This window comes from Penicillium paradoxum (assembly GCF_028828445.1).
Source record: "Penicillium paradoxum strain IBT 22861 chromosome Unknown utg000002l_segment0_segment0, whole genome shotgun sequence".
Lineage (NCBI taxonomy): Eukaryota > Fungi > Ascomycota > Eurotiomycetes > Eurotiales > Aspergillaceae > Penicillium > Penicillium paradoxum.
In genome coordinates this window covers 3,397,259-3,411,039 of record NW_026643180.1, presented here as the reverse complement: position 1 = coordinate 3,411,039, position 13,781 = coordinate 3,397,259, and the positions used below count along the sequence as shown (strand labels likewise).

The following is a 13,781-nucleotide window of genomic DNA, read 5'->3' as shown; positions in this document are numbered from 1 at the left end:
CAGAACCCAAATTGGGTGTTTTATACTCCGTACTGAAGCCGGCTGCCTAAAGCCAGGAGTGGGATTGAGACACAATTCCCGCGGCCACGGGCTGCCAAGTGCCAAGTTTTCAGCTGCCTTTCGCAGAAGGGGCCTAACGCTCTAGCATAAGGATTATGCAGCCCCTGGGCAGTTAATATGCCGCTCTAGAACAATAGGGCAAGCCAGATGTTGATCATGACACAAAAGTCATGTTTTTGTGAAAGGCGATCAACAAATCAAATAACCATTTCAATAGTGCCGATCGGTCGTTTTCGTGTAGGGTTTCCCCGAATCTTAATCAGCTCCTCGATTCTCTTCCCCTTTAATCAAGAATGCCTCGGACTATTTATCCCTGTCGACTCTTCCCTGGTCCTCATAAACTCATTCGCTTACCTTGTTCCATGTCGAAATGACAGAAATGGAATCTTCACGACGAGAGTTTCAGGATGTTTCTCTGCTTATCTCCAACGCGGAGGGGCCTCCCGCACCCGCAAACGTAACCCCGGCTCCCAAGGCCGGGAGGAAGCTCCCAGAATGGTTGGATCACTTCAACGCCCGTGATCTGAAAGTGTTGTTTCGATGCTCGCTCGCTGCGTGGATAGCAGCGATCTTGATCTTCATTAACCCGACTCTAAATATCATTGGCACTGCGACTTTTTTTGCAACGTGAGCGCATCTATATATCTCTTTTCGGTATCAATCACTAACATATTCTGTGATCAGCCTGATCCTCTTTATGGTGCCTCCAACCGGCATTGTTTTTTTTTTCCTGCTAGCAACCCTTACCCTCATCATTGGTATGGGTTTGGGCTGGGCCTGGGGTGTCATCGCCATGAAGGCGGCTATGGCAGCTAGACCGGCGGCTGAAACCGAGGCCAAGCTTCAAGCCCTAGGACAGGCGGCCTACAATCAAGCCAATGCCACTGGCCAGAGCTTGCCAGCTGTCCAGCAGGTCTTAGTTTACGACGGTTGGATGCTTGACGCTCGTGTAACGGCTGTCTATTATTGTCTAATTAATCTGTTCATCTATCTCATGGTGAGAACTATCCTGTCCCGAGCATTATCATTGATATAATAACCCTTTTCCGCAGGCTCGCGTCCGGGCAGCGAACCCGAAATTCATTCTGGTTCAGATGTTCGCAACTATCATCGTCGATGTCACCCTGACTATTGGACCGTTGCTTCCAACTTTCAATGGAACGATTCCTAAGGTTTTGCTCGAACCGGCAGCCATTGGAATTGGACTGGGCCTAGTGTCTCATTTTATCTTCTTCCCTCGATCTACCTCTCATGTTGTGGTTGCGGAAATGGAGGGACTGGTGCAGCTACTCAGAGGAACTCTGGACGCAACGGAGAACAGCCTCCTCAAAGGCCAGGACTTGACTCTACCAGAGCTGCACAAGATCAAAGTCAAATGTATTGCTGCTTACAGAGACATGGTGCCGTCCATCGGATTTTTACCGTTGGACTTCTCAGTCGGTTGGTGGGGTGCTGACGACGTCAAGAGCTTGAAGAAGCCACTTCGCCAGGCTTTGGTGAGTAGCTTGTCCTTGTTGGAAGTTCAAATCGCCCGCATTGGAGGAAAAGAGAAGTTGGAAAAACTAGAACAGCTTATTCTCAATCGAAATTCGGACTCTGATGTGGATGAGAAGGCACACCCGCGCGAGGTTGGCATGCGCCAGCTGATGGATAGTGCTAACTTGGTTCAAGCACTTCGAAGCCCAGAACATGAGTCTATGCGAGCCGAAACGATCGAGGTATTGCGCGAGTCTAGCAAAGCGATCCTCCCGGCGTGTCAGGAGGCTGCTGCTATTATTGAGGAGTCCTTGCACGCGGTGAATCAACGTTGGATTGGTCGTTTGTCTCAGGAAAGTCTCAATGGGTTGCACGAGCGCAGTCAATCCGCGCTACAGAATCTTCAAGCTTTGCGTGCATCGTTCGCAACAGAAACAACCGAACGTTTGATTGAGACTCACGCGGATATATTTGACGAGAAAGGCGTGCTCAAGTCCCTCGACGGTGATGCCCTGAGCAGGGTTCAAGGCATCACCGTTGGAATGGTCTTTGAGGAGCAGGTTCTCGGTGTTGCTGACTCGTGGGAGCGAGTTTTGGGACAGCTCGTCGCTCTCCTGGGAGAACGCCAGAAGATCCATCTGTGGTTACCCAAAGGCTTGCGGTATGCAGTGAACTGGGTAGGTCGAAAGAAAGCCTTGGGTCCTGTCACTGCGGCCAATATCTCAACCGTCGACCCTGATGTCGCAGAGAAACAGTCCAAAGCGGCACAACAACATTTAAATATCAGCAGGGGATATCGTGCTAACCGACGGAGTGGCTTTGGGCGTGCCATCATCGGCACTTATCATTGGTTCATTAACGCAGAGGGACTTTATGCAATGCGCATGGTGGCTGTCACCATCGCACTCTCTATCCCTGCTGCAATTCCTGCCACGGCGGGCTTCTATTACCGTGAGAAAGGACTGTGGGCCCTCATCATGGGACAGACGACACTGGTCATATACATGGCTGACTTTACTTTCTCCCTCCTTTCTCGAGCTGCTGGTACCATTGTTGGTGGACTTCTCGGCTTGGTTGCGTGGTATATTGGTTCAGGCCGTGGTCCGGGTAACCCTTACGGTCTTGCTGCGATCATGGCTGTTGTCATCATTCTTCTTATGTGGGGACGTCTCTTCGCTTCTCCTGCTATGCTTCAAGCTACGATCATGGCTGGCGCGACCTGCATTCTGGTCGTTGGTTACAGCTTCGAAGATACGTAAGTACAAATTGCATTACACTGCGGAAAGCAACATGACTGACACATATTGCAGACACATCCCAACTTACGGCAATCCCGGATGGGGATATAGTGTCTTCTGGCGACGACTTGTACTTGTCCTCATTGGATCCGCAGCCGCCCTGATAGTCCAGCTGTTCCCGCGGCCACCTTCCGCATCACGACACATCTGCAAGTCTCTCTCGAATGTCATTCGCTCATTATCGGACCACTACGCCCTTCTCCTGTCCTGTTGGGGACAGGGGCGCGAAGAAGGCCTGGCAGCCGAGAAGCTGGCGCTTAACCTCGCTGAGACGCTCATGGACCTGGACGGACCGATCGCACTGCTACGCTTTGAATTCTCCAGCTCACCTTTTGACAGCGACCGTCTCGGCCAGGTGCAAGCGCTGTGTCAAGAACTCAACCAGAACCTCGCTCGCCTCCTTTATCTTTCTGCTTCTTTGCCCGAGCATCTACAGGCCCGCATGGCTCGTAAAGTCGGTCTTCTCAATCACCACAACATCGGCGACGTTATGGCTGTTCTTGCCGTTGTCGAACAATCACTCAAGACGGGCGATCCTCTGCCCGAGGTGCTGCCAACACCACTGCTCAACCGTTGCCATGAATTCTGGCAGTTGCACCAGGTTGATATCATCCTGAGCAAGGACTTGATCCGCGACGAGAACTATCGCCGGTTCTGCGTGGCGATCAGCGCATACCTCAAGTTCTTGGCTACGGTGGATGACCTGGTGCTAGTTATGAAGGGCACATTGGGTGAGTCACACATTGTCAGCCGTGATCTGGTGCACGAGCAATATGTATAAGAGTCCGAATGTATAGAGCTGCAACGCAATCCATGTTCTAGTAATTGCTCATATAGCGATTTGTCATAAAAATTGGATCCCCTCACATTTCTCCGCACGGCCTATTTTCTCCAATTTTTCTTTCCCCCCACCACCGAGTCATTTTAGCGCCCCTGTGTACAGTTCAGTATTTTGTTTTCTTCTCTCTGATGTTCTCCATATTCCTCAACCTAGATTTCTAACGCGATCTCTTTTCTCACCTCATGGCCCCCACGCGTCTCAGCCGTCTCCCGCGGTGGGTTAGCCACTGGCTTGGCTATCGCCCAGAGGGCGTCAAACCACTCCCTACATACCAAGTCGCCCTATGGTCCTTCATAACCTCATTCTGCGGTCTATCAGTCGTGCAAGCCATCTTCCACTACTCGGACTATTTCACAGCACGCAATGTGCCAGGTATAGTTGCATCCTATGTAAGTAAACTCCTTGCTCACAAAATATCCCCACACTAACCAACATTCCAAAAGGGCGCATCCGCAGTCCTTGTCTTCGGTGCAATTGAAAGCCCTCTCGCCCAACCACGCGCTCTAGTATTCGGCCACTTCTTCAGTGCCTTAATTGGCATCTGTATCACCAAGCTATTCAGCCTCATGCCCGACGAAACGCGCTTCGAGTCCCTGCGCTGGCTCGCCGCTTCGCTCTCAACGGCGATTGCAATTGTCGTCATGCAATTGACCGGTACCACCCACCCGCCTGCTGGTGCGACTGCTCTGCTCCCTGCAACTAGTGAGGAAATCTGGCAGCTGTCTTGGTATTTCTTGCCTGTGATTCTGCTTTCGTCTACCATGCTCTTGGCTTGCGCGCTTCTGTTCAATAATTTACAGCGGAGATATCCTGTGTTTTGGATCGCGCCTAATCCACCGAAACCGGCTGTGCCTCCGCCAGCTGCGGTTGATGTCCCGGGGGAGGATAAGCCTAAGAATCCTGTTTGAGTTAGGATATCCGCGGATTAGATTGGCTTATGTGCCTCATCTAGATATAAAATACACTTATAATAATATTTGATAATCATCGATCGCTCAACGGGTGCAGCTCAGTCGAGAAAGCAAGATCGCGCGCGTCGTTCTACGCGCAGCCAAGATTGATGCCTAGGGAAGTGTTGGAATCTAGCCACGTTAGGTCCAATATGAAATATGCAGTTCCTCCACCTGTTGACAGAGGAGGCGTCAGTAGCCGATAAATTTTGCACGCCCCCTGAGGATTTGTAAGCGGCTACAGAATGGGAATGGGTCCATCCCACGCGAAGCTGAGTGAGTCAGAAAAGATATATTAGACTGTGGATCTTCAAGCGTGGGGGCGAAGTTTATTGGAATTGGTTTCCTTTGAATAGTCCTATACTTCTTGTTGGCTAGTGGACAGTATGCATCAATGATCGGCATGGTCGTATGGTTTCGTGGAGGTATATATTCCTAACACTCGGTACGTAAACCTTCTGATTATATGCTTTTCTCAACATCTTTAGGCTTGGATGTGTGGTAGATTCACAAGCTATTTACATCCCAAGCATGACTATATGTAGGCTACCCACGTCCAAAGGCAAAGGTCTTGTATCATTTCACATTAGCCCGGTCTTGAGTGTTAACTCGAGCTTTGACAAGGTCGAGTTTGAACTTCCGGTAGAAGATCCAGTTCTGTGTATGTTAGTTCTGAGAATAGCCTCATGATAGCATGACAGAATGACGTACCAGTAGCGATAATGGTAAAAGCATAACAAGCAAGCGGATAGAGCGTGCTAGAGCCCCTTCCCATATTTCGGGGCTGACTCGCGGCCGGACCAACTTTGCGACAATAGACTTAGCATAAGCCTCTGGCGGCATGCCATTGCTATTGCCTTTGTACTTGACATCCTCAACAACACTCTTGATTGGAAGGTAGAGAGACGTGTCTGGAGCGTACAGTCCGTGGTGAAGGATGTTGCTCTGCACGAACCCAGTCACAATCTCGATCACCTCAATACCGAATGGTTTCATCTCCTAGTCACATATTAGATCAACCCAGAATCCAATAAAACAGGATGTACTCACTAGTCGAAGTGTCTTGGAGTATTGACTCAGAGCAGCCTTGGACGCATTATACGGCCCTTGCCATACCACAGGTATATCCCGCGTCACACTTCCAATCTGTACAATTCGTCCACGGGGCGAGCGACGAAGAAGCGGCACGAAATCCTGACAAAGTCGCATGACAGCGAAAAGATTGACACCAAACAGCTTGACGACCTCTTCTATCTCTAGATCCACCGCTGTCGATGCGTAGTGTGTCCCTGCATTGTTGACGAGGAAGTCTAAGCGGCCACCCGTGCGCTTGGATACAGCATCCTTAAGCTTGTTGATGTTTGCTAGATTGTCGAGGTCAAGCGCAAAAGCTTCGATATTGTCGTACTTGCTTGTTAGCTCGTTGAGGGACTCGGTGCGCCGTGCTGTGGCGAGGACTGTGACTCCCCTCTCTGCAAATGCGATCGCGAGCTGTTTGCCGATCCCGCCGCTGCAGCCCGTGATGAGTGCGAAAGAAGCCATTTTCTATATGAGGAAGATATAATAGAATAGCAACTGGCTTCTAATATTGCTAGACTGCTCCTGCTCTCAGAGGGGCGAGGGAAATTGAAGGGGGAAAGCGAAACCGATGATTTATCAAATTGACAAAACAGGGGCATTTATAAGCCCACAATCGATAAATGACTTGTTTCCCTGTACAGAAACCTCAGTTACCAGGCGTTAACCAAGAGATATCTCGGGAAAAGGCTTGACTCGGCAAAATGACAACGGAATTGACAAGCCAAATCAACAGCCATGAGCGTTGCATGGGGTTCCAGTCGCACGCAAATAGTTGACATTCCCGAGGTTGTTCTATAGTGGATTATCCCAGTTAATTATGATGCCAATACTCCCAAGTATCACAGCCAAGAGTACCTAGTTACTCCGGGCGACCAATATGTCAAATAATGGAGGAATGCACTGGAGATCCTCCGACAGGTGAATCCTTGAAACAAGCCGCCACTCCCCCGCTTCCCCACACCCTCAATGTTCATTGCCCCCTGTAGCTTGCTGTACTCCGTAAAGATATCCTCCGCTTGACATGGGGAAAACCCGAGGTAGACGGCAGATCATGATGGTCTAGATCCGTAGTCTCCTATTTGGTTGTCTTTCATCCGCCTCGATAGACACTCATCTCATTCATTCTGCGGGTCACTTGAGTGCCGAAGCGCCAAAGTTTTCATGAACTGGGAAGGGCTGGAAACGTTGATTGTGTTCGAGATCGCAATCAATAATTTGAATAGCCAAAACATTCAACGTAGCCTATCATCGATGAGGCCATTATCTTCCTTGTCATGATTATTTGGGGGGAACCTTTGTTGCTTAATACACCTGGAGAGGGAGCAAAACGTGACATGATTTGAGAGGACTTCTGAAACCATCTCCGTATCTCAATGTGATCTTGTCCGCCTTTCTCGTGACTAAATGAGCCCTAATCAACTACCCAAGATGGACTTTTACTACATACGCATTCACTCCGGTTTGAAATCACAATTCAAATTGTATATATACACGACTCGCTTCGAAAATTGACCACCAGCTGCCCATCCTACAGCTTCATTGGATACAACCAGCTGATCGCACCTTTCATCTGCTCTTCCTTTGAAACATAATCCAAAACCTGGCCCTTGCGGAACTCAGGCCCCATAATGTACCGCATGACCAGGCCCTCCGTCCAGGGAGGAATAGCGAGATATCGGGAGAGAAGATAGTACCACCGATTGTGCCAAGCGTGCATTCGGGTCTCAAACCCAGATTTCCAAACATCACCCTTGAGCGAACATTCGGGCCCCATTCGAACCGCTTGGTACTTTTCAAAAGTCTCAGTGAGGACATGAGCGCTTGGGTTCCCATTAGGTGCTGCGTTGACGACCTTCCGAAGCATGTTGCAGAGTATCACTATATCTTGAATACCGTTGTTGTATCCAAGTCCTAGATGCGTGGTCATCTTATGGCATGCATCACCCACGAGCACAGTCCTTCCCAGGCTCCAATGTTGCACGATTCCCTCGCCCAGATTCGTCAGACCCGCACCTTGCATTCGTGGCCAGACATCCTTCACCTTCACGCTTCTTGTTAGGGGGAAATCCATGAACTCCTGGGCAACTGCCTCAACGTCTTTGTCGGTATAATCCATGCGCTCTCGTGTGGGTTTTGGTAGTCTCTTATATAAGAAGAACCATGCCCGGTCCGGACTGCTAAAGTACATGATAGCTTTGTCCTTTGACTGGATATCATACCCGAAGCCTGACGGAGATGGTGACGGGAAGGAGCCGTATAGAAGCTGATAAGTTGACGTGTAAGGCTGCTCAGGGTCCCAGGACTGTGTGGGATTTGTCTGGAGGGCTTGCTTGCGCATCAACTGGCGAGTCTTACTGTAGACGCCGTCGGCACCGATCACGATTGACCCCTCAAACGTGCTGCCGTCCTCACAGGTCACTATGACTCCGTCCGGCTTCATCTCAATGGCGACTAGCTTCTTGTCTGTTAAGACCTTCTCTTTCGCAGCAGGTGGGAGACAGTTGTACGTAGCCGCAACCACTTCAGCTCGATGGAAGGCAACCGGTCCATGACCATGACTGATATCTGTCAGAATGCATACGAAGGAACTAATAGTGATGTGAGGCCTGGACTCACTTCTCGCGTATTTTGGTATACTGGGTACCCTCCTTGAATACGTGCCCTTCGGCAGTGAACGACAGATGATGACGCAGCTCGGCACCTCGAGGTAGCAAGTCCTCTAGGACCCCAATCTGATCCAGAACCCGTAAGGTGTGGGGATGGACAATGAGACTTGCGCCTTGATCTTCCACAATGGCAGGTCTTCGCTCAAGGACTACGAAGTCAATGCCAGCCAGGTGGAGAGCGTGAGCAGCTGTGAGTCCCACCGGGCCTCCCCCGATAACTATGACTTTGAACGAGTCCTTCTGGCTAGTCATCGCGCTTTTATCGACTCGGAAGCTTTCAATGTATCAGATCAATTGTTCAAAAAATAGGGTGAAGCGGTAGTTTGGTACTTTGTATGCAGTAAACCCTTCTTTGCAGTCGTCTGGTACACCTATATTGTGAGGCGAGGGACGCTGGATAGTTTTATATGAAAGCGGAACCCAGTCATTGAAATGTTATTCAAACCATAGAACACATAATCTCATGTGTAAGTGCCATTGTATTTGTTGTTGAGCCATATTGAGCCAGGGGCCTGTCACCGTCAGACAAGTCCACTGCCAAACCCCCTTTGAAGAAAGAAAGTGGGATTCTCCGAAGAGGTTCCTCCGGAAGTTCCTCCGCCAGATAGCTCCGCTCTGGGACCACCACGATCGTCTCAAAGTTGAATCTTGAACCGAGGCACTGTTTTTTCAAAGGTTTTATTCTGGAAGCGAATCCATGGGCCTACCTAACAGCGTAGCTGTGAAGCCGCGGTTTCTCAAGCGTGAAAACATATTAGAATATCAGCTAGAGTCATCATCCATCCCACGGGGCTTGCTATCCTTTTTTTGATAACCCAACAAACAAACTTCTTCGCGCATAATGTCCTCTAAGCGTGTTTCCGTGGTGGTCATTGGAGCCTCCCATGCAGGTCTAGCAGTCAGTCACAAACTACTGCGACAGGCCCCCGAGGTATCGATAACCTTGATCAACCCATTCGATGAATATTACTTCAACATCGCAGCACCTCGATTCCTCGTCAAGCCGGAGAGCTTACCCTCGAGCAAATATCTCCTTGGCATCCGTGACACCTTCAACGAATATCCTAAAGACTCTTTAACTTTTGTCAAGGGACTTGTCACCAAAATCGATTATTCAAAGAAGTCGGTACTAGTTGCGACAAAGGCAAACTCCTCCACAAAAGACAATGTTATTTCGGTCGCATTTGACTATCTGGTCATTGCATCTGGTAGCACAACACCAGCTACACTTGGACAAGCCAGTCTGAAGCTTCCTTTCAAGACGACCGCATTCGAAGACACCAGGAAAGCCATTGCCGAAGCGCAGAAGAAACTCCAAACAGCCACGAGTGTTATAATCGGCGGTGCGGGCCCGCTGGGAGTCGAGCTGGCCGGTGAACTGGCGGAAGCACCAGGCTCAAAAAAGATCATCACTCTGGTCTCGAAGACCGGCTTGTTATTGGAAGGCGCAACGGAAACTGTGCAAAAAACCGCTGAATCTCTCCTACGACGCAAGGCTGTTGAGATTTTGAAAAATATCACGGTCGACCATGTGCAACAAAATCCCGACACGAAGAAATGGACGGTGACAATGACAACCGGTCGGACGATCTCCGCGGACGAATATATCTCTACAACAGGGGTTATTCCGAACAGTGATTTTATCCCAGCAAGTTTGTTGAACCAAGATGGCTGGGTTAACGTGGACGAAAATCTCAGGGTTGTAGAAGACGGAATTAGTCGAAGTGACACCTACGCAGTCGGCGATGTTACCTGTCATCCTTATCGACTCCTCTCCAGAGTCTCGCTTCAAGGTGCGACCGTTGCATCTAATATTGTTGCAAGTATTGCGAAGGATGTTGACCGTACTACATACTCCTCTGAAACTCAGAAGAGGATGATGGTTGTCCCTGTGGGACGGTCGACGGGGACAGGGCATATCGGTGGATGGACACTCTGGGGTTGTCTTGTTTGGTTCTTCAAGGGCAATGATTTCTTGACTTATGAGGCGCCAAAGTTTCTGCGAGGCAAAATGTAGTGATGTTCAGATATTGGGTTGAATAGACAGAATTCTACGTTCTTCGCGTTCGACTGAGGTGGTCATCCAATAAATTCTGGACAGACTGTTCATGTTTGACTTTGTTTTATTGCATTGGCTACGGTGGGTTCCTTCTTCATGTCCAACAGATATTATAGAGCGAGTCTAATCCAACATTTAGGAAATACATGTTTGTCAGATAGAACGATACGAATATAGAATTCCCAACCACTTGGATAATGAATCTACAGATCTATCAAGATTCTGACTTGAACTCCGTGGATGTACGTGACTTTGGCAATTCGCAATAAGATGAATGACATTCCTGACTGAAAAGGAATCCCACTATTAGCCAGCTTTGTTATCTCCAAAGTCCTTCGGCAAATCAGGACCCCAAACAGACAACGGGCCAAGTGGCTCTCTGCGTGTTGGATTCTCCTGATTCACCACATCGCCATCGGCATAATGTTCAATCTTGAACTTAGAGGTGTCATACCAGTAATCAAAGATCTGACTTCCCAGGATATGCCGTCCCACTCCCCAGACACTTTTCCATCCCTTGTTTGCAAGATAGCGGTGTCCCATCAACTGCGTATCAAAATCGGCCACTTCAAACGAAGTGTGATGAACGAATGTTTCCCGAACCGTCGGCGAAGCGCGTTGCAAAAAGAACGTATGGTGATCCGTAAACTCCTCGCCCAGGTCGAGATGCATGAACGTCATAACATCCATCGGAGAGAACTGCGGGATATTGAGGATGTCGGAGTGGACGAAATTGAAGTTTCCAGTGTAGAACTCCAATTCTGTTTCGAACTCCTTGCACACATATCCGTAGTGGCCGAGCTTGTGCACCAGAGCAGGGCCATCGCGATATCTCTGGAACTGCCCTTTGCGGGGCTTTTCAAACGGCGTATTGAATGGTCCCTGGAATTCGTGTGTGGCCGATGGTAGATCTGGTCCATCCACCTTGCGCTCAGTCTGACCGTATATCACATACAAGTATGTTCCATTGGGGCGCGCAAATGTGATCATTTCGCCGCCACCGGGAGCATCGTCCAATGATTTGCGTGTGGCTCCCGGTAGCTTTGCAGCTTTGTTGAAGTTTTCTTCATCTATTACGATGTAGGCAGCTCCCATGAATCGAGATCTCCGTGTAGAGCTCTGAGAAGCCACATAGACGTAGGGGTCTCTGCCATAACCGCGGTAGTAGATGATGTTCCCTTTGCGCTCTGCTTCGATGAAGCCAAAGTCTTTAGCGAACTTATCAAACGCTTCCAGGTCGCCGTGCTCGAAGTATACATGCGCAATGCGGCTTAGCTGAACCTTGGACGGATCATTTTGAACGGTTGGGATGGTCGATGGTGGGAGTATCCATTCCTGCCATTTCTTGGGGAGAAGGGCAATCACGTCAAGCACCCAAAGAGACATTCTTACTTTCCCTTTCCTTGGACTCTGGTGTGTGGTTGGAGTTGCAGGAATGGGCAGGTAGTAACGAGTGAATGGGGATTGAAAAAGTAGCTCCACCTTTTGCGGAGTGATACATCATCTCTTTATAAATCCAGCGGAATTGTCTTTGTGTATAGAATTGAGTGAGATTACCGGATCTGTTTTTTTACTATGGCTCGGTCCTCTCTAACGGACACTTGGAAGATCCATGCCAAAACTTATCGGAGGATCTTCGGCCCAGGTACTACATCTGAATCTCCTCCGGAGTATCCTCAGCGAAGGTAGGTGTCGCTCAGACTTGGTTCAAGGGGCCGGAATAATTGAAACAGACCTCAAATTACAGTTTACTCTGTATAAGCCTATGGTAATCTGACATTTATTGCTTTTATCCCGAAACTCGACACAGGATCATCTGCGGAGCAACTTCGATGATACCCCGAGGATCTAATGCGCCACGGATCCCCGGACGCCAATGCCCCCAAGATCAATCCGGGGGAAAGCATGCTTACTTAGATTTATCATTCAAGTAATTTGTTCTTTTGAACCCCCCCTTTTCTCTGTCTCGCTAGTCCTCAGAATCGTTCTCTTGTGTGTTTGCTATCGCTCCGGGGGTAACAATGTCGACTTTCAAGCATCTTTTCCAATTCGAGACGGAAGATCAGGAGAGCCTTTTTGGAAAATGCGACTCCACGGAGCCCATCATCGGGGGATCGGTCACAGCGTATCCGACCTTTGAGGATTTGATGGAAGAGCGGAATCCGAGAACCGCGACCGTAGCAAAGGTATGCGATTGCTCTTGCACGGAGTGCTTTCAACCCAGAGACTGACTGGATTTTCGATAGCTACTTCCGCCACTCCCCAAAGCGGATCTTCCTATTTACTGCATTGGACTGAATTACAAGAGTCACGCGAAAGAAGCCAGTGTATGCTACCCAGGATATCCCAGCCAGCGAAGTATCATCTAACGCCAGATAGCTCAATGTCCCAGCCAATCCACCAGTGTGGACCAAACCCGCTGCGGCGCTATCATCTCCGGAAGAAACCATTCCTGTTAGTCGATTTTGCGCCTCGCATCTTCCCGATTGGGAGGTAAGTTTGACCATGCCAGCTTGAGTATACAGGACTAGCGATTGACGAAGAATTGATAGGGTGAGCTTGTATTCGTCACCTCGCGTGAGTGCCGGGATATCACGCCAGAGGAAGCCTCATCCTATATCCTCGGGTATACAGTTGGCAACGACCTTACTTGTCGCTTCTTCCAGCTTGCCGAACAATCTGGCGGCCAGTTCTTCTATGCGAAGGCATTCGATAACTTTGCTCCCATAGGACCAGTCCTTACGAGCCCAGATGTCTTCAACAAGGAGAGAGCAACGGCCAGTTTGGTTACCCGTATCAACGGGGAGGTGAAGCAAAACACGGTTATCCGAAAGGATATGATATTTCCCCCCGAAAGGCTGCTTAGCTGGATGAGTCAAAGTAAGTCTCACTGTCTGTTTCTATGATCTTATTAGGTTGCTGTGTTCTGACACACATTGCAGGCACCACTATACCAGCATACACAGTGGTCATGACCGGAACCCCAGCGGGAGTCGGAATTTTCCAAAAGCCACGTCAACTGCTGAAGGACGGAGATAAGATCCAAATTGAGATCTCTGGCCTAGGCACGCTGAAGAATCAAGTCAGATTCGAGGACGGCCAGGATTCCCTAATGTGAGAATTTCCTACTTCATCCCTGCTTCTCAGAAGAATTCAAAACTGCGAACTCCGGTCTGCTCTTCCAGATGATGAAGCTGAATGCTGATTTTATCTCACTGAATCGGTTATACAGATCACTAGTCTGGAAACTAGTGAAATCAAAACTCTGGTATAGGTTTAGTCTTTGGCTGATATGATGCCTTCTGGAGTTGTACGATTCTCTTTTCGGAAATCTTATTTCACTTGCCGCGA

At 49.2% G+C, this 13,781-nt stretch overlaps 6 protein-coding genes across 6 annotated transcripts; 3 read left to right on the top strand and 3 right to left on the bottom strand.

Moving 5' to 3' along the window:
- Positions 1-430: 430 nt before the first annotated feature.
- On the top strand, positions 431-4,583 carry N7457_001214 (uncharacterized protein; the record flags this gene model as incomplete). Its single annotated transcript, XM_057172260.1, has 6 exons — positions 431-687; positions 745-1,057; positions 1,113-2,791; positions 2,847-3,609; positions 3,924-4,064; positions 4,119-4,583. 6 exons carry the CDS (start codon positions 431-433, stop codon positions 4,581-4,583), a joined length of 3,618 nt encoding a protein of 1,205 aa, XP_057036163.1.
- Positions 4,584-5,201: 618 nt separating this feature from the next.
- On the bottom strand, positions 5,202-6,167 carry N7457_001213 (SDR family oxidoreductase; the record flags this gene model as incomplete). Its single annotated transcript, XM_057172259.1, has 3 exons — positions 5,202-5,282; positions 5,337-5,624; positions 5,676-6,167. 3 exons carry the CDS (start codon positions 6,165-6,167, stop codon positions 5,202-5,204), a joined length of 861 nt encoding a protein of 286 aa, XP_057036162.1.
- Positions 6,168-7,233: 1,066 nt separating this feature from the next.
- N7457_001212 (FAD-dependent oxidoreductase) lies at positions 7,234-8,623 on the bottom strand (the record flags this gene model as incomplete). Its single annotated transcript, XM_057172258.1, has 2 exons — positions 7,234-8,263; positions 8,322-8,623. 2 exons carry the CDS (start codon positions 8,621-8,623, stop codon positions 7,234-7,236), a joined length of 1,332 nt encoding a protein of 443 aa, XP_057036161.1.
- A 589-nt stretch (positions 8,624-9,212) lies between these two features.
- On the top strand, positions 9,213-10,388 carry N7457_001211 (NAD(P)/FAD-dependent oxidoreductase; the record flags this gene model as incomplete). Its single annotated transcript, XM_057172257.1, has 1 exon — positions 9,213-10,388. One exon carries the CDS (start codon positions 9,213-9,215, stop codon positions 10,386-10,388), a length of 1,176 nt encoding a protein of 391 aa, XP_057036160.1.
- A 348-nt stretch (positions 10,389-10,736) lies between these two features.
- Positions 10,737-11,816, bottom strand: N7457_001210 (2,4,5-trihydroxytoluene oxygenase; the record flags this gene model as incomplete). Its single annotated transcript, XM_057172256.1, has 1 exon — positions 10,737-11,816. One exon carries the CDS (start codon positions 11,814-11,816, stop codon positions 10,737-10,739), a length of 1,080 nt encoding a protein of 359 aa, XP_057036159.1.
- A 635-nt stretch (positions 11,817-12,451) lies between these two features.
- Positions 12,452-13,548, top strand: N7457_001209 (fumarylacetoacetate hydrolase family protein; the record flags this gene model as incomplete). The annotated part of the gene is made up of 5 exons (XM_057172255.1): positions 12,452-12,616; positions 12,677-12,757; positions 12,810-12,923; positions 12,983-13,310; positions 13,373-13,548. 5 exons carry the CDS (start codon positions 12,452-12,454, stop codon positions 13,546-13,548), a joined length of 864 nt encoding a protein of 287 aa, XP_057036158.1.
- Between the last annotated feature and the right edge of the window lie 233 nt (positions 13,549-13,781).